The sequence below is a fragment of the Sus scrofa genome, chromosome 2, assembly GCF_054392235.1.
Source record: "Sus scrofa isolate SSC_HxYL_T2T_F1_AM1 chromosome 2, Sscrofa_HxYL_maternal_Yorkshire_Landrace_v2.0, whole genome shotgun sequence".
In the NCBI taxonomy this organism is placed as follows: domain Eukaryota; kingdom Metazoa; phylum Chordata; class Mammalia; order Artiodactyla; family Suidae; genus Sus; species Sus scrofa.
Window position 1 is genome coordinate 31718262 of NC_139384.1, and position 20792 is coordinate 31739053.

Below are 20792 nucleotides of genomic sequence, written 5' to 3' on the forward strand. Positions count from 1 at the left end.
CATGTTGAATTGACTGTTTTATCTTTACCAAAATTTCTCTTTTGTATGTAATAATACATCTTGCCTGAAAATTTGCTTTGTCTGTCATTTAGTGTATCTGTATCAGCCTTTTTTTCTTGTTAATGTTTGTATGTTTTCCATAATTTTACTCCCAACTTTTTTGAGTCCTTATGTTAAAAGTGTGTCTATTACAAATAACATGTAGCTGGGTTGAAAAAAAAATCCATTCTGACAGTCTATGCCTGTTATTTGGAGTACTTTGTTATAATTCATGTGATTATTGATAATTTTTATTCAAATTCACTGTCTTACTGTATTTTTGTTTGTTTGTCTCATCTGTTTTTTGGTCCTTCCACCTGATATGTTGCTTTCTTTTGGATTTGAGAAGTATCTTTATTGTTTAGCTTTTCTTTTGTTAATTAAATATTCCTTTTCCTATTATTTTTCTGTTTATCCTAGAGGTTACAATATGCATCCTTGATTTATGGTCCACTCTAAATTAAGATTGCTATCACTTACTAAAATACAAGGACCTTACAACACTATAACTGAATTTACTCATTTACTCTCTTATCTCTTCTTCTTCTTTCTTCTTCTTTTTCTTTTTTTTTTTGCTTTTTAGGGCTGCACCTGCAGCATATGGAGTTTCCCAGGCTAGGTGTTGAAATGAGCTACCACTGCTGGCCTACACCACGGCCACAGCAATGCAGGATCCAAGCTACATCTGCCACCTACACCACAGCTCACAGCAACACCAAATCCTTAACCCACTGAGGGAGTCCAGGGATCAAACCTGCAACCTCATGGTTCCTGGTCAAATTCATTTCGACTGTGCCATGACAGGGACTCCAACTCTCCTATCTCTTCTGCTACTGTTGTGGGATATTTTAATTCTATATATATTTTAAATTCTACAAGATAATATTGTTTTGAGCAGTTAATATAAATTTAAACTTACTCACCTATTTACTCTTTCCATTGCTCTTTATTCTTTTCTGCATTGTTATGCTTTGATTAGGATCGTTTTCTTTCTGTCTGAAGAATACTCTTCAGCATTTCCTAGTGTAGGTCTGCTTGGGATAAATTCTCTCAGTTTTTGTTAAAATGACTATTTCACTTTCATTATTGAAGAATGTTTTCTCTGGGTGTAGAATTCTAGCTCTGCAATTTTTGACTTTAAGAATTTTAAAGGTGCCCATTCTTTTGCCTTTTTTCATTGTGTTCATTGAATAAGTCAGCTTGTTGCTTTGAAGGTAAATTTTCTTTTCTTTTTTTTTTTTTCTTTATTAACAGTTCTCTTTGTCTTTGTTTTTCAGCAATTTTGTTATGTTTGGTTTTCTTTAATTTATCCAGCTTGGGTTCACAATGATTCTTGAATCTGTGGCTTCATGTATTTCAGTTTTGGAAAAATTTCTGCCAGTACATTTTCAAATATTGCTTCTTACCCATTATTTATCTGCTCCCTACCTACAACTTTAATCACAACAATTGTTACTTTTTTAAAAAGTGCTGTCTTATCTGTTGCTTTTGTTTGTTTTGTATTTTAAATACTTTTATCTGCTTGTGCTTCAATCTGAATACTTAGACTGATTTATCTTTTGGTTAATTTGCTCACCCTTCTGGGACTAGTCTCTTGTTTAACATGTCTATTGAATTCATAATATAATGATTGTATTTCATAAATTCCAATATTCTGGTAAAACTTCAAATTCTTAATCTGTTTTTTGAATGTATTAATGATAGCTTTTGGGGGGATAACTTTTGAAATTTTAAATGATTTTAAATTTACAGAAAAGTTGTAGGAATAGTGGAAAACATTACTGTATATCATCTGTCTAGATTCACCACTATTTTTTGATATTTTTTCCCTCATTTTATCATCTTGTCCTCCATGCATATGTATTATCCCCCTCACCTAGCCAACACACACACACACACACACACACACACACACACACACACACACAATTTCTTTCTGAACCATTTGGCAAGATGCTGCAGATGTGATGCTTCTTTATTCCTAATTTCTTCAGATTATATCTCCTAAAAGCAAGGAATTTCTCCTATGTAACTAGAGTACAACTTCAAATTAGAGCATTTAATATTGATACAATTATATTATCTGATTAATAGTCTAAATTAAAATTGTATCAATTATCCCAATAATGTCCCTTATAGCAACATCTTTTTCCCAGTCTAATATGTAATCTAGGGTCATGCATTGCATTTAGTCCTCATGGCTATTTAGTCTCCTTTAATTGAAGCAGTTCTTCTGTCTATTTGTCTTTCATGATCTTGATATTTTTAAAAAGTACAGAACACTTTGTAGAATTTTCTTTAATTTTGGTTTATCTGTTTCATCATTATTAGATTCAGGTATTGCATTGTTGGCAGAAATAACACAAAAAGTAATATTCTGTCCTTCTCAGTGCATCAAATCAGGAGGCATGTGATGTTCATTTGAGTCATTATTAGTGATATTAAATTTGATAACTTGGATAAGGAGATGTCTTACCCCTATGACCCACCATAAAGTTTGTTAATGTGTAATGAATAAATAATTTGTGGGGAAATACTTTGGGGAAAATGCAAATAATCTGCTCTTCACCAAACTTGTACCTGGCATATTTTAGCATCCATCAATTATTTTTGGCTAAATCAATTATTACTATGATATTTGCAAAATGATAGTTTTCTAACTCCATTATCCTTTCTACATTTAGTTCTTGGCATATTTAAGTAAGGGATAACTTTTCCTCTACTGACATTTATTAATTTGGTAGATAAGAATTCTTATTTAATTCAAAAAGTTATAATTTACTGATCTCATTTTTAAATTTAATGCTCAATTTTTTCAGATTTGGCCCTTGGGAACCCACTCAAGCAGGCTCCCATGAACCTTTGACATGCCCATCGTTCTTTGGACATGTCTTTCCTTCCTGTCACAATGAGATATTCCAGGACCATCTTTTACTTTATCTGCCCCAGCATTGGCAGTTGTTTCTTTATGGAACCCTGGTTCCTTTTTGTGGAGATAGATATTTAGAAACTAAGATATGGACACTAAATGGGTTCATTTTCTACTGGAGTGCCATTGTGTCTAGACTCAGCCTGTCTAGGGATCTCTGTCTCTAATCAGGAAGTTCGTATTTTTTTAAAATTACTTAGTGAATTTTATTACATTTATAGGTGTACCAAATTGTCACAAATTTTACAGCATTTCCATCCCAAACCCTCAGTGCATCCCTCCACCCCCAACCTGTCTCATTTGAAAATCATATTTTTCAAAGTCTGTGAGTCAGTATCTGTTCTGCAAAGAAGTTCATCGTGTCCTTTTTTTAGATTCCACCTGTAAGTGATAGCATTTGATGTTGGTGTCTCATTGTCTGACTGACTTCACTTATCATGATAATTTCAAGGTCCATGCATGTTACTGCAAATGCCATTATTTCTTTCCTTTTAATGGCTGAGTAATATTCCATTGTAGTATTCCCAGAGCATCAGTGTTACAACAGAAGATTCATTTTAGTCTTTTTTCCTATCTTTGTAAGTCCTTTTTCCAAGTGAGAAACCTGGCTCACATTATCCTCAGTATATTTACTCACTTGCCTAGGTTTAGACTCAAAAAAAGTTTTTCAGAATTACCAGTGCTCAGTATTAGTTAAAAGACTTTTGGGAGTTCTCTAGTGGCTCAGCAGGTTAAGGACCTGGCATTGTCACTACTGTGGCATGGTTTGGATCCCTGGCCCCAGAACTTCTGCTTGCCATAGATGCAGCCCAAAAAAAAAAACAAACAAAAAAAAAAACAAAAAAAAAAAACTTCTGTCTTTATATTGAGGGTATATAATATCAAACTCTATGTTCAAAAGCAATTATTTTTCCCTTCAATGTGATTATGTTATTCATTTGAATTATAGTTAGGATCACTTGTTTCTGTTTAGATTCCATTTTAGGTTTCTTTACCCGCCGTCATTGTTAATTTAACTTCATCATCTTCATTATCATCATCATTTTGTGTGAGTATGTAAAGCATTAACGTACTTTCAAAACTCAAAATTACACAAAAATCTATATACAGAGGAGTGTTACTTTCCCTTCCCCACCCCCTGTATGTTAATGCACCCTTATTAGTTTCTGGTTCAGCCTTCCTGAGTTTCTTTTTGTAAATATAAACAAATATTTTTTTAGTATCTTATTTCCTCTTCTTTTTTACATAAAGTATCATACTATATATGTTCTTTTTCACTTTGCTTTTATTGATTAACAGTAAAAATATCCTGGAAATCACTCCATATCACATCTTCTTTAGTTTTTATTTGTAACTGCATAATATACCATTGTGTAAATATACCATAGTTCATTCACCCAGTTCCTCTATGCATGTTTTTTCCCTGTATTTTTCCTAGTTACAAATAGTGATGTGCCTTGTTCATATACTGTTTTAATACTTCCTTTCCCTTCTTCTTCTTCTTCTCTTTCTTCATGGCCACACTTGTGGCATATAGAAGTTCCCAGGGTAGAGGTCGAATGGGAGCTGCAACTGCAGGCCTATGCCACAGCCACAGCAGCACAGGATCCAAGCCACATCTGAGACCTATGCTGCAGCTTGTGGCAACGCTGGAAGCTTAACCCACTGGGCAAGGCCAGGGATTGAACCCACATCCTCACAGACACTGTTCTGGGTTCTTAACCCACTGAGCCACAATGGGAACTCCCCATACACTTTTTTATATTCTCGAAGGTATATCTTCAGGTAAATTCTCAGATGCAGTTCAAAAGTTAAACTCACTTGTGTGGTTTTGTTAGATATTGTCAAATTCTCCTCCCATAAAGATGTGGGGGACATTCCCACCAGCAATGTGTAAATGCTTCTTTCCTCATGGCTCTGTCAAGAGAATGTGCTATCCGGCTTCATAGTTTTTACCAAGTCCCATCATTGAGAAATGATATCTCAACACAGTTACCATTTGTAGTTATAATTTCTCTTATGACTGAAGTTGTCCATCTTTTCATATGTAAAGGTCCCTTTAAATTGTCTGTGACTTTTGCCTATTTACCTATTAGGTTTTTGATCTTTCTCCCCCTTTAATTTTAGAGTTCTTTATGTGTTGGGGATGGATATTAGCCCTTTATCTGTGATATATATTAATCACTGTTATTTTTAAACCTGTTTGAGTCTGTGGGACTATATTTTATTTATTTTTATTTATGTATTTATTTTTAGGGCTACACCTGCAGCATATGGAGGCTCCTAGGCTAGGGGTCAAATCGGAGCTGTAGCCACTGGCCTACACCACAGCCATAGCAATGCAGGATCCTAGTGGCATCTGAAGCCTACACCACAGCTCACAGCAATACCGGATCCTTAACCCACTGAGCAAAGCCAGGGATCGAAGTTGCATTCTCAAGGATCCTGGTCAGATTCATTTTCACTGAGCCACGATGGGAACTCCAGTATATTTTATTTTTAAAAGTTCTTTTGTTCCTCTTTCCTGGTAGGCCTGATATTTTTGATTGAATGCCGAACTTTGTATATAATATGTTGTTGAGGCTCTAGATAGTGTTGTTTCCCTTCAGAGATGATCATTTTCTACTAGCTAACAGATGATATAGGGGTAGATAACTTCAGTCATGGCTGGTCAATGTAAGGTTTATCTTCATTCTAAGGGAGTGACCCTTCTTGGGTTGAAACTGGAAGTCTGGGGTCTCTGCCCTCTTCCTTGGCAGCCCTGACATCTCATTTTTGGGTCCTCAGTGCAGTGAGACTTCTGTTTCCTCTTGAGATTTTAGCCACGTCCAGTAGCTTCTGATGGTTTCTCTGTTTTCTCAGAGCGTGTGCTGTTTGAGAAATCAGCAGAGGCCTTGAGGGGACTTTGCTCTATTAGGCTCACTTCTCTGCAGTTCACTTTCTCCAGGATGTTGGCCTTCCAATTTTTGTCAGCTCTTCCAACACAGCAAGACCACTGCAAGCTCTGGGTTGCTGTTATCTCTTCAGCCATTATTCTCCACATGGCGAATTGGCAAATGCCCTGATGAGAAACAGCAGTGGCCAGTGTGTTACCCTGTCCCCGGGGTTGCAGCCTGTAAAGTCCTGCTGCCTTGATTATTTCCTCACACCTTCAAACAGCTCTTCCTTACGTTTTATCTAGCTTCTGTAGTTGTTTCCAGACCGAGGGGTTATTCTGATATCGGTTATTCCACCATAGCTGGTAGCAGCAGTCATCCTTCCATTTAGCACATTTCATTAAATTTGTATGGAGATGAGAGAACACAGGCAAATTGACAAGCATTTTAAAATTGACAAGGAAATTGGCCTGCTCATACACTGCTGGAGAGGATATAAATTGGTACCACCTTCCTGGAGGGCATTAATTTGTATCAAAATCCTTAACAACCCACTTGCCCTTTGACTCAGCAGTTCTGCTTCAAGTATATATCCTAAGAAGATAATCATGGATGTGTGTGAATGTTTATTTACAAAGATTCCAATCCCAATTAACAAACTTGGAATCAAAATCCTCAGTATAAAGAATGTATACATGTATGTGTAACTGGGTCACCATGCTGTACAGTAGAAAAAAAATTGTATTGGGAAAAGTAACAATAAAAAAAATTCTCAATATGCAACAATAGAATATCTGGTCAATTGTGGTGTATCAGTATAATGGAATATATCACTTTCAACATTGTAAAGTGATGTAAGAGAGTATTTAAGCATATTAGATACTTATTTAACGTTAGAGAGTATTGTTAAGCACAAGAGATCACAAAATAACATGAGCAGTCTGGTCCTATTTAAGAATGTATATACACATATATAAACATAAGACTGGAATAATGCACATGGAATAATATTAATAGCTGGTATTATTGGGTGGTTGTTTTTTTTTTTTCTTTCCTCTTTGTGCATTATCTAAACAATTTCCACAGGACATTACCTTTGTTCTAAAATAAAATTAATACACTTAAAAGAGAAAACCTTACAGTTGATAGGCTCAGTTGATAATATTTTCTGGCAAACATTTAATTTTATACTGGTTGCCCAAGCTCTATCTTTATGCCCTTAGTGGTATTACAGATTTTGTGGCAAAAACAGTATCCTCCTTGAAATACTTTGTGTAACAGATTCTCTCCATGCAGATATACTTTAAATTCCTACTAGTCAAATTCAAACGAAGGCTTCACTTGCTTCTGTCGGTGTGTGACAAAACCTTTCAAATAAAGAGTCCATTTATTTATTTATTTATTTTCCTTTTTTTTTTTAGGGCCACACCCACAGCATATGGAGGTTCCCAGGCTAAGGGTTGAATTGGAGCTATAGCTGCTGGCCACACCACAGCCACAGCAACGCAGGATCAGCTCTGCCTGCATCCTACACCACAGCTCATGGCAGTGCTCGATCCTTAACCCACTGAGCGAGGCCAGGGATGGAACCCACATCCTCGTGGATACTAGTTGGATTTGTTTCTGCTGGGCCACAATGGGAACTCCAGGAATACTCTCATTTTTTAAAAAAAATTTTATTTATTTATTTATTTTTTGGCTGTGCCCATGTCATGTGGAAGTTCCCAGGCCAGCATTGAACCCACACCAGAACAGCAATCTGAGTCACAGCAGTAACAATTCCAGATCCCTAACACATTGAGCCACCAGGGAACTCTAGGAGTCCTTTTAAAAGTAAATAGGTTTATGGCATGGATGTGATTTTCTTTTGAAACCAATGGCCAAAACTTAATGCAATTGCTTCTGTAAAACTAAAATGAAGATTTCTGAAGACCGTTTGTATCCTCTATTGCTTTTTTTCTTGAAGGTACACTCCAAGGCAGCAATCACCAACTATGACCTCTTGGGTTCCAAGGCTGCTTCCTAGGAATGTCCGATCCTTGGCTGCCTCATCAGAGAACCAGCGAGTTGAGGATGGCCGACGGCACCAGGAGGCCTATGGGTACTTCTTGCCCATCCAGACAAGGTGGCAGGACAATGACCAGTATGGCCACGTGAACAATGCCGTGTACTACAGCTACTTCGACACGATCATCAACCACTACCTGATCAGGTAGGCCTGGACTCTGCAGCCCCCATGTTCACGTCTCGCCTCTGGCACGTCCTTGGGTGGCAGTTCCCGTAGGGCCTTCTGGGGAGAGAGTCCCATTTTCCTCTAGTGTTTCTGCTAGTGTACCTTCTTTGTTGAGCCGACTGAAAGTCAGATGATTCTGAACAGCAGGACCGCGACGTGAGTGAGGACGGTGTTGCCTTGCTGCTCCTGCCGTCTCAGGTGTTTGTCTCTCTTGGTCTTTGCGCTAAATGGTCAGCGAATGTGCAGGCTTTGAATCTTAATTAAGCAACCACATAACAAGCAACATAATATTCAGACCCTGGAACTTGAGCAGACAGTAACATCAGCCCTCAAGGCCTTTTTGTGAGAAAAGCAGCTGCTTCCTCCATTGGGGGCACATAAGGGGGAGGAGAGAGAGTAAAGATGTTTATTATAGCCTCTGAATGCCATGATGACACGACTGCCAACTGAGGTGGGCTTGCAAGATTGGTTAGTGTTTGATTAATATCATTCTCTCTATGAAAGATTGGGATGCACAGAGAGATCTGTGTAAATCCTAGCTCCACCTTGCATTAACTGTGCAGTTTGGATCAAATTATTTAACCTTATTGTGTCTTTTGTAAAAACAACTCACATTTGAGAGCTTTCTCTATGTCTAGCCCTATGAAGCCTTTTACATAGCCTTTCTTATTTAATCCTAAAACAGCTTGATTAGAGAGTAGCAGTTGTTGGTCCACTGCTGGAACCTCCCTGCCTGTACCTTTTAGGGTCTGACTGTCAGCTGTCAGCTTGAACAATTTTTTGCCTGAGGACTTTCTTTGGCCACCAGAGCCCCTTTTGCAGACAGGGCCAGAAGTTCACAGAATTAACATTCTCTAAAGGCAACCTTTGGGAGTTTCTATCGTGGCTCAGTGGTTAGCGAACCTGACTAGCATTCACGAGAATGGGGGTTCGATCCCTGGCCTCACTCAGTGGGTTAAGCATCCAGCGTTGCCATGAGCTGTGGTGTAGGTTGCACACAGGGCTTGGATCCTGAGTTGCTGTGGCGGTGGTGTAGGCCAACAGCTACAGCTCCGATTGGACCCCTAGCCTGGGAACCTCCATATGCCTTGGGTGTGGCCCTAAAAAGGCAACCTTCAGTCACTCTGATGGGAATGAATGTATGAATACCCCACCTTCCTTACCTCTTGGAGGAGATAATCTGAGCTGCATACTGTTTACAGGCTCCCAGCTTCTCTAGTGGGATTAGGTTCCAGTTCCTAGGTTGGTAGCTTTTAAAAAAATTGAGATATCCCTAGGCTGCAACTTAAATATGACATGAATGCTACTCTATAAAGACCCCCCCCAAAAAAAAGGGGGAGTTCCCCTTCGAGGCTCAGTAACGATCCCAACTAATATCCAAATCAGGATCCAAGTAAGGGCCACACTTGTTTTAGTTTGTATTTAAAGCTTCTTTTAATCTAGAATAGTCACCCTCTTCCCAGCAGTCATTTTTGGGGTCTCTCTGATTAGTTAATTACAGGAGGCTTATTGTGCTGTAGAATATCTCCCCATCTGTAATTGTTTGGCTACTTTCTCTTGGTGTTTAGCTTACTACTCTAGTCCCTGAATTTCTAATAAACCTAGATATTAATGCTAAAAAAAATTGAGATAAAATTTATCTAACATGCAGTCTATTATTTGGACCATTTTAAGTGTACAAGTTGATGGGGTTTAGCACATGCACAACCATCTAGTTCCCAGAGCATTTCCATCACCTTCGAAAAGGACCCCCGGTCTGTCGATAGTCAGTCTCAGTTTGCCTCTGCTCCCATCCTCTGGCAACTTTTCTGTCTCTATAAATTTGCCAATTCCGGACATTTCATATAAATGGAATGATACTAAATGTGGCCTTTTGTGTCCTTCTTTCATGTCTCATGATGTCTTCAAGGTTGGTCCATGTTGTAGCTTGTATCAGTACTTTGTTTCTTTTTATGGCTGAATAATATTCCCTTGTATGGCTATACCATATTCTGTTTATTTATTCATCATATGATGGACATTTGCTTCCACTTTTTGGCTATTATGAATGATGGTGCTATGAATATTTGTATACAAGTTTTTGTGTGGATGTGTTTTCAGTTCTTTGAGTATATACTTAGAATTGAATTGCTTGAGTCATATGGTAACTCTATATTTGTTTTTTTGAGTAGCCGTCAGTTTCCCACAAGGACTGTGCCATTTATATTCCCACCAGAGTATATGAGGGTTTCAATTTCTCTACATCCTTGCCAGCACTTGTTATTATCTTTTTGCATATAGCCATCTTGGCGTGTATGAAGTGGTATCTCACTTTGATTTTGATTTGCATTTCCCTGATCACTAATGACCTATTGATCAGGGAAGCACTTGCTTCATTTGCTTGTTGATCTTTGGTATATCTGTTTTTGGAAACATATCTATTCAGATCCTTTCCCCTCTTTCCAGTTGGGTTATTTGTATTTTTTTATTTTTTATTTTTTAGGTCATAAGAGTTCTTTATGTATTCTGGATACTAGACCCTTATCACATGATATGATTTACTTTCTCCGGGAGGTCAGGATGGCTGAGTAGAGGGATGTGGAGCTCACTCCCTCCCACAAATACATCAGAAATGTATCTACATGTGAAACAATTCTCACTGAATACCTACTGAAAGCAGGCCTAAGATCTCATACAACCAAAGCTGCAGGAAAGATCCCCATGTCACTGGATAGAATGACGGGGAAAGGGAGAAGATGGCAAAATTTTTCCCCATTCTGTAGCTTTTTTCACTTTCTTGTCAGTGTCCTTTGACACACACAGGTTTTTGACTTTGATGACAGTAGTAACTTTTTGAATAACGAATTCTTTATTGGCTACTTTCCTTTCCTGTCTTTTCCTCACTTCTGCAGGAACAGTGCGTCTGTGAGAAGTACCTTATAGTTCTCACTTGTATTGCAGATTTGTTGTGTTAGGGAAATTAAATATCTTCTTTCTTCAAAAGGATGTGCATAGAACATCTTTTACTTTAAGAGTGCCTGGTTCTCTCTTGGATGCTCTGTGGTCCTGAATTGTCACACTAATTTTACTTTGTGTGCACCTGTCAGTGATTTCTCTAGACGTAGCTTGTACTTGCTTGCTTATGAATAGTAAACTGTCTTTTTCAGCACTCATTTTAGCTTTTAGGAGAATGTGTGCTTTATACTTTGAAATACACAGCAGGAGGTAAAAACAGTATTTGTAATTTCCCATCATTTGTCACTTAGGGAAACTTGACAGTGAATTTTTCCCAACTTGCTCCAGGGCTACTCGTTTTAAGGAAGGATCAGGCTTGAAATTCCTTTGGGTTGACTCAATTTTATTGCAGTTGAGCCCTAGTGGTGTGTCTCAGTCAATTTGAGCTGCAGTAATAGAACCATAAACTGCTGGCTTAAACAACAGAAATGTATTTCTCACAGTTGTGGAAGCTGAGAGGCCCAGATCTGGGTACCAGCATGCTTGAGTTCTGGGGAAGGCCCTCTCTTTGGTTTGCACACAGCTGCCTTCTTGTTGTATCCTCAATCTCTCGCATGGCGGAGAGATCAGCTTTAGTTCCTGTCATTTCTTGTAAAGACATGAACCCCATCCTGAAGGCTTCACTCTCATAACCTCACCTAAACCTGATTACCTTCCAAAGACCCTACCTTGTAGCACCATTCCACTGAAGGGTAGGGTTTCAATATATGACTTGGGAGAATGCAGACATGCAGCCTGGCTTTGGTGACTTTTGAATGTGTTCCATTTGTAAACAGGGCTTCTAGAAAAATGTGCAGATGTGGTGGCTGAGTCCTTTATCTACTGAAGACTGTCTCTGTATGGTCTCGATTTGTTATAATCTGTTTCATCCAATGTCTTCTGCCAGTTTTGGGAGTGGGGATGGGAGTTAGCAGCATGTGAGAAAGAATTCCTCCCAGCGTAGTGTCTTGTTTCATGTAGTGGTCTCCGGGTATTACACACTAACTCCAAAGTTGTGAAAATGCCCTGGCTACAATGCCACAATGGTATCAGGACTTCCTGATCATGACCAAAAAAAATAATACTTCTTATACTTTTTCTGAGAAATCTGAGGATTGTTTAACAGGCTGTTCACTGACTGTCAGAAGCCAAGCCAGCACCACATAAAGGTGTGAGGACCCTGGGAAGACCAGCCAGGGAGAGGTAGCCTCGTTTTGCCAGTGTAGGCCACAGTCAGGAAGGCAGCTGGGCAGGTGGAAGCAGTGCAACCCAGCCTGGCTCACACACTTGCCTCCATTCCCCTGGCTTTCTATGGGTGGGCAGCACTGTACATGTGCCAAACTCCCATGGGATGATCAAGGAACAAACCCTTGTCTAGAACACTCCTTCCTCGGGGGGTCTGGGGGGCGGTTCTCCAGGAGAGGGGACCAGGGAGCCCTGGAGAGCGTGGAGGGGGAGGGGAAGAAAGCGGAAGAGGCCACAGCCTGCCCGAAGTTCCCATCACTTTGACACGCGGAAGGGGTTAAGTCATTCTTGAACAGTTTATCGCTCATCAATTGTAATTAAATATGTTTATATTAAATTATGTTCTGTAATTAATGTAAAATCCTTTAGCCTATGCTGTTATTAGAACCAGATGCTGAAGTACCAACAATATTTCAACATGACTGTGCTGCCTCGCCAGCTGTCTAACTGTAATTACTTTAATCTCAGCTTGTTATCTAATTATCACCTTTGTAAAGGGAAAAGTACTCTCTAATGCTTACTGATTGTTTCAGATGATGATGAAGAGCGGGGAACAGCTGTCAGGGATCGTAGGCCCTGCTTATCACAAGGAAGGAACTTATCCTGAAATCTATTCTGGGCCAGAATGCTGAAAAAAGATGTCCCAGGCAGGAACTGGGGACTGGCCAGTAAGGGGAGACAGTTGGTGTGATGGTTAAGGGTGGATGAACAGTCAGGTGACGTCTGCCTCCTCCAGTGATGGCTGGGGGACAAGTTACTTCATCTCTTGAAGACTTAGTGGTCTCGTCTGTAACATGGAGACAAGGAATAATGCTATAATCTCCCTCAGAGGATTGTTGTGGAGATTAAATAAGGTAAAGCATATGAAGCCCTCAGCACTGTGTCTGACAAAATGTACATGCTTCGTAAATGTTAGCTATTTTTTCTTTTTGGAAAAAAATCAGTGTTGGTTTTCAACATTTCCATTTTAGCCTATATAGGCACACTGGAAGCAATCGAAATGGGTATCTAAATGCCAGCAACTTGGCATTACCAGTTTGTTTTCCAAACTGTGTTTAACCCTGTCCTTTTGGGACTGAAATTTACCTTATTCAAAAATGGTTCATCCAAAAAAAAAAAAAAAAAAAAAGGTTCATCCAAACAGTATATATAAATAAGTATTGCCAGGGAATTCTTGAAGCTCTCGAGGGGAATAAGCTGTTTTGGAGTATCCTTCCTTCAGTAGTTTGTGCATGTATTTGCATACCAGCAGTTGATAGATAACTGTAGTTCATTCCAAAATAATCACTAAAGCACGTCCATTTCTCCATTTTGGCTGTGAGCCTCTTGAGAGCAGGACAGGACCTTTGTCATTTTTACGTATTCTGAGTAGATTACCCTGCATGGCATGTATTTTGTCCTTGCTCACTGCATAGTCCTGAAAAGAACTAAACAAAATAACTCATCCTCAGCCCATGCTGATCATCCAGAATTTTTCCTTTCCCAGTGGCACGAGGAAGCACCACGCCCTGGGGCTGTGGGGTGGTTCTCAGTCTCCCAAGATTGTTCCTGCATCTTTGTGCCAGGAAACCAAAAAGCAGGTCTGCAGGGAGACACATCTGAGCACCCAGCAAGAGCTCACCGTCATGGTGACACATCAGCCACGTCTGGTTTGGTGGAGAGAGAAGCAGGAGGCCTGAGCTGGCGTGTCAGAGCAGGCAGGCGTGCCACTCCGAGGAGGGCAGGGTCTGTAATATCAGGAATGCCCAGGTGCAAAGACAGAAGGGGTCCCACCGCTCATCAGAGGAGCGGAACTGTCATGAACTCCACATCAACTCCCTTCAGTACAAGGTACATGGCCGGCTCTGGAGTTACTCTTGGTTATCGTATATTTGGCTGTTGAAGGAAATACCTGAAAATGAAAGAAGTAACCCAGCAGCAGAGACTTTAAAGAACTCTCTGGGAGTTCCTGTTGTGGCACAGCGGAAACAAATCTGACTAGCAACCCCGAGGTTGAGGGTTTGATCCCTGGCCTTGCTCAGCGGGTTAAGGATCCGGCTTGCAGTGAGCTGTGGTGTAGGTTGCAGGTGAGGCTTGGATCCTGTGATGCTGTGGCTGTGGTGTAGGCTGGCAGCTGTAGCTCCATTTTGACCCCTAGCCTGGGAACCTCCATATGCCATGAGTGCAGCCCTAAATAGCAAAAAAAAAAAAAAAAAAAAAAATCCCCCCGAAGAAAAAAAACTCAAGAACTCTCTGCCTGGAGCCTCATCTGCTCTCGCTCCTTTGGGGCTCCTTTCTCTGGGTTGTAAACAACCCTGGTTCCTTGCCTGAGGCATGCGGAGTCGCGGTTCTGCCTTTGCTTCAGCTGTTGCCTCTTCCTGAAGTGCCCTTGCTCCTGCTCTTCAACCTCTGACCACTCTCCCCAACAGGAAGCGTGCCCGTGCTCTGTATTCCTGTGGGATCCTGGATTTTCTGTATCAGAGGTCCACACTTTTCAGTAAACAGTCAGATACCAAATATTTTTGGCTTGGTGGGCCGTGGGTCTCTGTAGCAACACGAGGCTCTGCTGTTGTAGTGGGAGCAGCCATAGACCACATGTAAATGGACATGTGGCTGTGTTCTGATGTAACTTTATTGTAGTTCCCTGCTTGTTCCACTTTTCTTTGTGCTCTTGTGTTTTTACAGTTCGAGTCACTTGTCTAGCTGCTTCGTCATGGATCGTTAGTGTGTTGTTACTGACCTTTGCCTTTTCTTTTTCTTTCTTTCTTTCTTGCTTTTTTTTTTTTTTTTTTTTTTTTTTTGGTCTTTTTACAGCCGTACCCCCAGCATATGGAAATTCTCAGGCTAGGGGTTGAATCAGAGCTGTAGCCACTGCCCTATACTGCAGCTCACAGCAACACGGGATCCGAGCCGCGTCTGCGACCTACACCACAGCTCATGGCAACGCCGGATCCTTAACTTACTGATCGAGGCCAGGGATCAAACCTCTGTCCTCATGGATGCTAGTCAGATTAGTTTCCTCTGAGCCATGATGGGAACTCCAGCGCTTTGCCTTTTCTAATAAGGTGCCACCCTAATCTGGACTCCTCAAGCTAAGAACTGTAGTGTCTTAGGCTTGTTTTCTCTGCAAAGCGGAGCTAAGACGGGCTCTTGCATACAGGTAGTTTGAGAAATGGATCCCAAGGAGGAAGAGTGAGGATCCAGGTGGTGAACTGGAAGAAAGGCCAGCCCAGTGTTATTGAGCGGCTCAGCCGTGTGGGTGGCAGCAGTTGGATTCCCTGGGATCCCAGAATGGGCTCGGGATGCTCGGCCCTCAGGACAGGAAAAGGAGCATCTCCTGGCTCCATCCTCACGGGTCAGGGTTTGCCCTGAGGGGTGTCAGCTCCCTCTTTCTTCCAAGTGTGAGCAAGTGTCAGAGTCACCAAGCAGATTCCTGCAGTCTCCCCTGAGGCTGGGCAGAGACACCCCAGGGCAGAAAGTGAGACTCCCCCGCTGTCTAGGCAGGGTGCTGCCAGGTCACACCTGAGCACAAGCATGCTGGTAGCAGTAGCAATGACTAGAATTCAGAAGGGGTCATGGGAGGATATGAGGCAGCCTGGCAGAGGCATCCGGTATGTGCACCCTCCGTTTACTGATGCCCAGCAAGCACACTACACAAGCCGAGAAACAACAGTCAAGAGGCCAGCTATTGGTGCTGACTGCCCAGGCGTTGATCCTGGTTCTGCCCCTTAACCTTAGGCTGCCTACCTAGCCCTTCTGTTCCACCCTTGCTAGAGTGGAGATGATAGTACTTACCTTGGTGGCTGTTTTCAAAGTGCTTAGAAAAGGGCCCATGTCACTTTCTCAGCCAAGGTTATTTACCTGTTGGTATGTACTTAATAAATACTAAAGAATTTTTGGAGTTCCCGTTGTGGTGCAGTAGGATAAGGGTGTCTCTGCAGCACCAGGACTCAGGTTGGATCCCCACCTAGCACAGTAGGTTAAAGGATTCAGCATTGCTACAGCTACAGTGTAGGTTGCAGCTGCGGCTTGGATCTGATCCCTGGCCATGTGCCACAGGGTGGAAACTGCCCCCCCAACCCCCGCAAAAAAAAAAAAAAAACCTAAAGAATTTTTAACAGTGGGCTTTTGTAAGTTATGGTTCTATATTTGTTTATTTTTAAATATTTTAATGTATATATTTTAATAATATACCCCTTTCCAAGTCAAACTTGAAATAGTGAAATACCTTGACCCATAAGAAGACTTACGTCTTTTTCACCAGAGATAGAAAAATAAGAAAAATAGAAAATAAAAAGAAAGAAGATCTAAAACACCAATCCAGTGCTGCAGTTGTGTGTGACTTTAACCTCTGAGCTTCCTGGCATCCAAAGAAACAAGGAGAACAAGTGAGCTACATAGTTCTCGGTATCTGATAAAAGAAAACTCTTATTTCTTCCAGAAAAACAGATTTTTTTTTCCCCCTCTCAGATTAAATTCTAAAGGGCATTTAAAGGAATTTACCAAGGAGTCTTGAACAACAAAACCAGAAGGATGCATATAGCCTGGAAAGAAGGCCTTAATCTGTTGTAAGTCTGACTAGTGCTTGCTCTAAGCGCATGCCCAATGAACAAACGAAAAACAGGAGGTGTTTTCTTTCAGTGGCAGATTTTCATAAGCGCCGGCATCCTTCCTCTAATGACTGGTATAAAAGCATGACTCTAATGGTAAGGTTTGGAGCCGGGAGGACAGAGGTCTGCCCCTGGGGGTGTGTTTGGGGGACGGAGAGCAGGTGGTAGGTCTTTCAGCTGCCTCTGTGCTCAGAATGCTGATCTGACCCCGCCAGTCTCTACTGCCTCCTCTTTCCACGTCTCCCTCCTGGACCCTGAGCAGACTCTTGTTACATCTTCCTCAAGGGACAGGTGGGGGGACATTCTTGCTGTGGCTCTCCCAACACGAGGTTTGCTCTACTGGGGTGGTTCTGAGCTGTCCCAGTCAGGCAGGTGCCTCATGGAGCTCTGCCTTTCTCTCTCCTGCTGAGTTGCATCTCTGAGACACGGACCATGCACCTCACATGCTCCTGAGCACGTTTGTGTCCCGGGGTCTATGTTAACATACAGTTTGCCCATCAGTCTGAAGGCCTCAGTTAAAATATTATGATCTACCTCCTTGAGCCCACAGAAATCTCATTATAAATAGAGTAATCTAATTTGCGGGTGTGTTCTATAACCCACAGGCTCAGAAATGTACGGATACACTATGCCTGGGAAGTCGGGCTGTCAGATTAATACATTGTGTGAAAATTGGGGCCGGAGGTCACCATTCTCCTGATACACAAATCTCCCTCTGAGAATCTCATTTCATTCAGACTATCACTTAGATTAGAAATACCCTAATTATCCCACTGAAATTAAATTACTTTATGTTAGGGTGATATAATGAACAACCATAAAGAGGATATATACAACCAATCATCTTATTAGTCACAGCACGACCAGACCATACACTACATGGACCTTGCTGACTCTTGTCAGCTCGTCTGTGTCTCACAAGAAAAGAGCCAGGGAAAGAGGAAGATGAGAAAGGCTACCATAGGGCTTCCTGCTGTGTTTCTCCACTGAGGTGCTAAGAGTTTCTCTGCAAAGGCACCACCTCTGGTCATTAGGGGTGAGAGAGCAATGAAGGATCCACTGTGCTCTTCACTTCGCCACCCCTGTGGCATTGTGAGGCCTCATGGGTTACAAGATCGGACCGGGCATGCCCTGTCCTTCACTCCTTTATTCCAGAAACCTTCCCAGTACCTGTCGGGTCATATGGCTCTGTGGCTAGGGTGCACTTGTCCTCCTAGAAAGACTCACTTTTGTGGGTTGTATTTGTTAAAGTAGATAGTGCTGGCTGCTATAATGAATTCACTCCAGATCTCAGTGACTTAACGCAACAACAGATTATTTCTTGTTTAAATCACTGTCTAACGCAGGTCAGTGTGTGTGTGTGTGGGGGTGTGTGTGGGCGTGCGTGCGTGCGTGCGTGTTTGCGTGGGCGTACGCGCGTGCGCGCGTGTGTGTGGTGTTCTGTCTGTGCAGTCACTCAAGAATCCACCTTGTGAAGAGCCATTGGGACCTGAGTTAGATCAGGAAATCCCAGACTTCAGCAGCAGATAACTGACACATGGTCAAATGTTAACATATGGAGACTCTGGATGAAATGTGTACAGAAACCCTTTGTAGAATGGCCCTTTGTCCCATGTGTGACAAATAGGTGGGGCTATAAGGATGATAGCCCCTTCTCAGGATTACTCAGGGCCATCTACACCACCCAAGTCCATACCTACAACCATGGAGATGAGCTGGAACTTCAGAATGGAGAAGCAAAATAAACTGAGTCTGAATTGACAGAACATTGGAAGGCAACTATACTATAAAAAAATTTTTTTTAATTATTTAAAAAAAAAAGAACCCACCTTGTGGCTCTCTGCCCCTATAGACCAGCTTTCTCAATAGCCAGGCTATTGACATTGGGGCTTGGTAATGTAATTCTTTCTTGTGGAGAACTGTTCTGTGTGTCGTAGGATGTTTAGCGGCATCTCTGGCCTCTACTCATTAGATGCCAATCCAACATCCTCCCCATGTGACAAAAAAAGATGCCTCCACAGGTTGCCAGATGTCCTCAAGGAAGGGAGACAGTTGCCCGTTGTTGAGAATCACTGAATAGACAGTGACTGGAGGTTAAAATGTTTAATTAAATCATTTTAAAGAGCATACACTTGAACTTCTCTCTTAGGCAGAGGATATATAAATAATACAGTTGGGAAGAGATCACTAGCTGTGTGCTGATGACCCATCATTGAACTTGGCACCTTAATGCTGATTGTTTTCAGTGTGTTGTCTATGTCAATGGGTAGTTTCCCAGAGAGGTGAAGGGACGTGCCGCCTGGTTTACCAACTTACTGCCCAGGTGACAATATCACACCTTAAACTGTGCTACCAGATAATGCTGTAGTGGAAAGAGCTTGGGGGTTGGAGACTTGCCTTGAAATGCTGAGTTGGCTGTGCCATTGCCCTTGTAGTTATGGGTGAGTCGAGTCACTGCCAGGGCAGATGAGACGCTGAACACCTACTTTCCATGATGGGTTTTTGGCAAACACCTGTTGGCCTCTCCATCCCCTCTAGTATAGCCAACGTGCTGTAGCCAGAGAGACATTTTCTAATGGCCTTCCTTCCCATTACAACTTTTCCAGGGCATCCAATTTGCATTTCAAATGACAAAACTCCTCTGCAGGTCCTGCAAAGCCCTGCACGGTCTCCCCTTTTTGAGGCTCCTTTGGTGCCACGCTCCCTCACTCACTAAGCTTAATGTTTACTCGTCTTCTTTTCCAGTTCTTGCCAAGCCCCTGACCTTGTTGAGCTTTGCCTGTGCTGTGCCCCCTGCCTTGAGGGTTTCCCTTTTCTTTTCTCTTGACTAACTCCTCCTGACTTTTTAGTTCTCATCTGAATGGTCACTCTTTCAGGGATGTCTTCCAGATGCCTTGACCAGGTCCAATCCCCTTTCCTGGGCTCTCTCGGCACCGCCCACAGTATCGCATGGTCAGAGTTGCAGTTTTACATTCACTGGAATATTTGAATTCATCCTGTCTCTGTGATTTGATTATAATCACTACAAGGGCCGTGACTGACAGCCTTGCTCACAGTTTTATCCCAGGCACCTAGCATGGTGCCTGACACATAGTAGGTGCTAATACCTTTTTCTTGCATGAATGCATCAGAGATTTGGGCTGTCTGGAAATGTTAGTCAGTCAGGCTTGACACTGAAATGCAACCTGTTTGATTCACTGTAAAGCTGCTGACAATTAGGAAATATGATTCCTATGTTCTTGAAAGGTGCCCCCAAGAAAGCTAAGATGGTTGGTGAAAACGGTGTGGCATTCAGTATGTCTTTGTCAGCCTGACTTAATCATTTCCTCTGGAAATCGCATTAGTGTCCAGAAACCGCATAGCCTTCCAAAGACTTTAACGTAAAATGAATGTACTTGGGCAACCTGTTTGCAGCCAGCAGGCCCTACGGTGGTAGAAAGCACAGTTTGTAGGTAAATCGCCTGGCTTGGGGGAGGGGAAGACTACTAATCATGTAGCAGTGACCCCAGTTCTCTAAGTTCACTAATTCCCTTCCCTGGTTAGAGGACAGGGTGAGTAATCTGTGAGCATCTAGATGTTGAAGACAAGTTCAGCAGCCCCAGGAGAGCCTCAGCCTCTTACAATTCACAGCATGTGGCCACCTCTCAGCTCTGAACAGAGTGAGGTATGAAGTCATTTGCAAAGCAGTGTCTATGAAATTCCATTACACGGTGCTTTTCAATTTAAGGGGAAAGACCTTTGCAGAAACTAATTTGCAGTTGCTTTAATCATGGAGCTCAGAGACAGCGGCACACTTTCCCCATCACTGCGGCTAAAAAGGCTCACACTGGTTTTGCAGATTTGGTCCCCCTTCCCCCTCCCCACTTCAGCTCCTGGATTCCGTCTGTGGTTGTTGCATATCCTCTAAT

The 20792-nt window shown here is 41.9% G+C and overlaps 1 protein-coding gene across 39 annotated transcripts in view; it reads left to right on the forward strand.

The window, feature by feature from the left end:
• The window catches only part of LOC100737821 (uncharacterized), a 333963-nt gene that overhangs the window by 84924 nt on the left and 228247 nt on the right, over positions 1–20792 (forward strand). For all 39 annotated transcript variants that reach the window (XM_085011547.1, XM_085011546.1, XM_085011544.1 and 36 more), the window contains exon 2: positions 7811–8056. In XM_085011547.1, the coding sequence (XP_084867673.1) occupies positions 7839–8056 (218 nt within the window). In that variant the 5' untranslated portion in view covers positions 7811–7838. The remainder of the gene's footprint in view (positions 1–7810; positions 8057–20792) is intronic.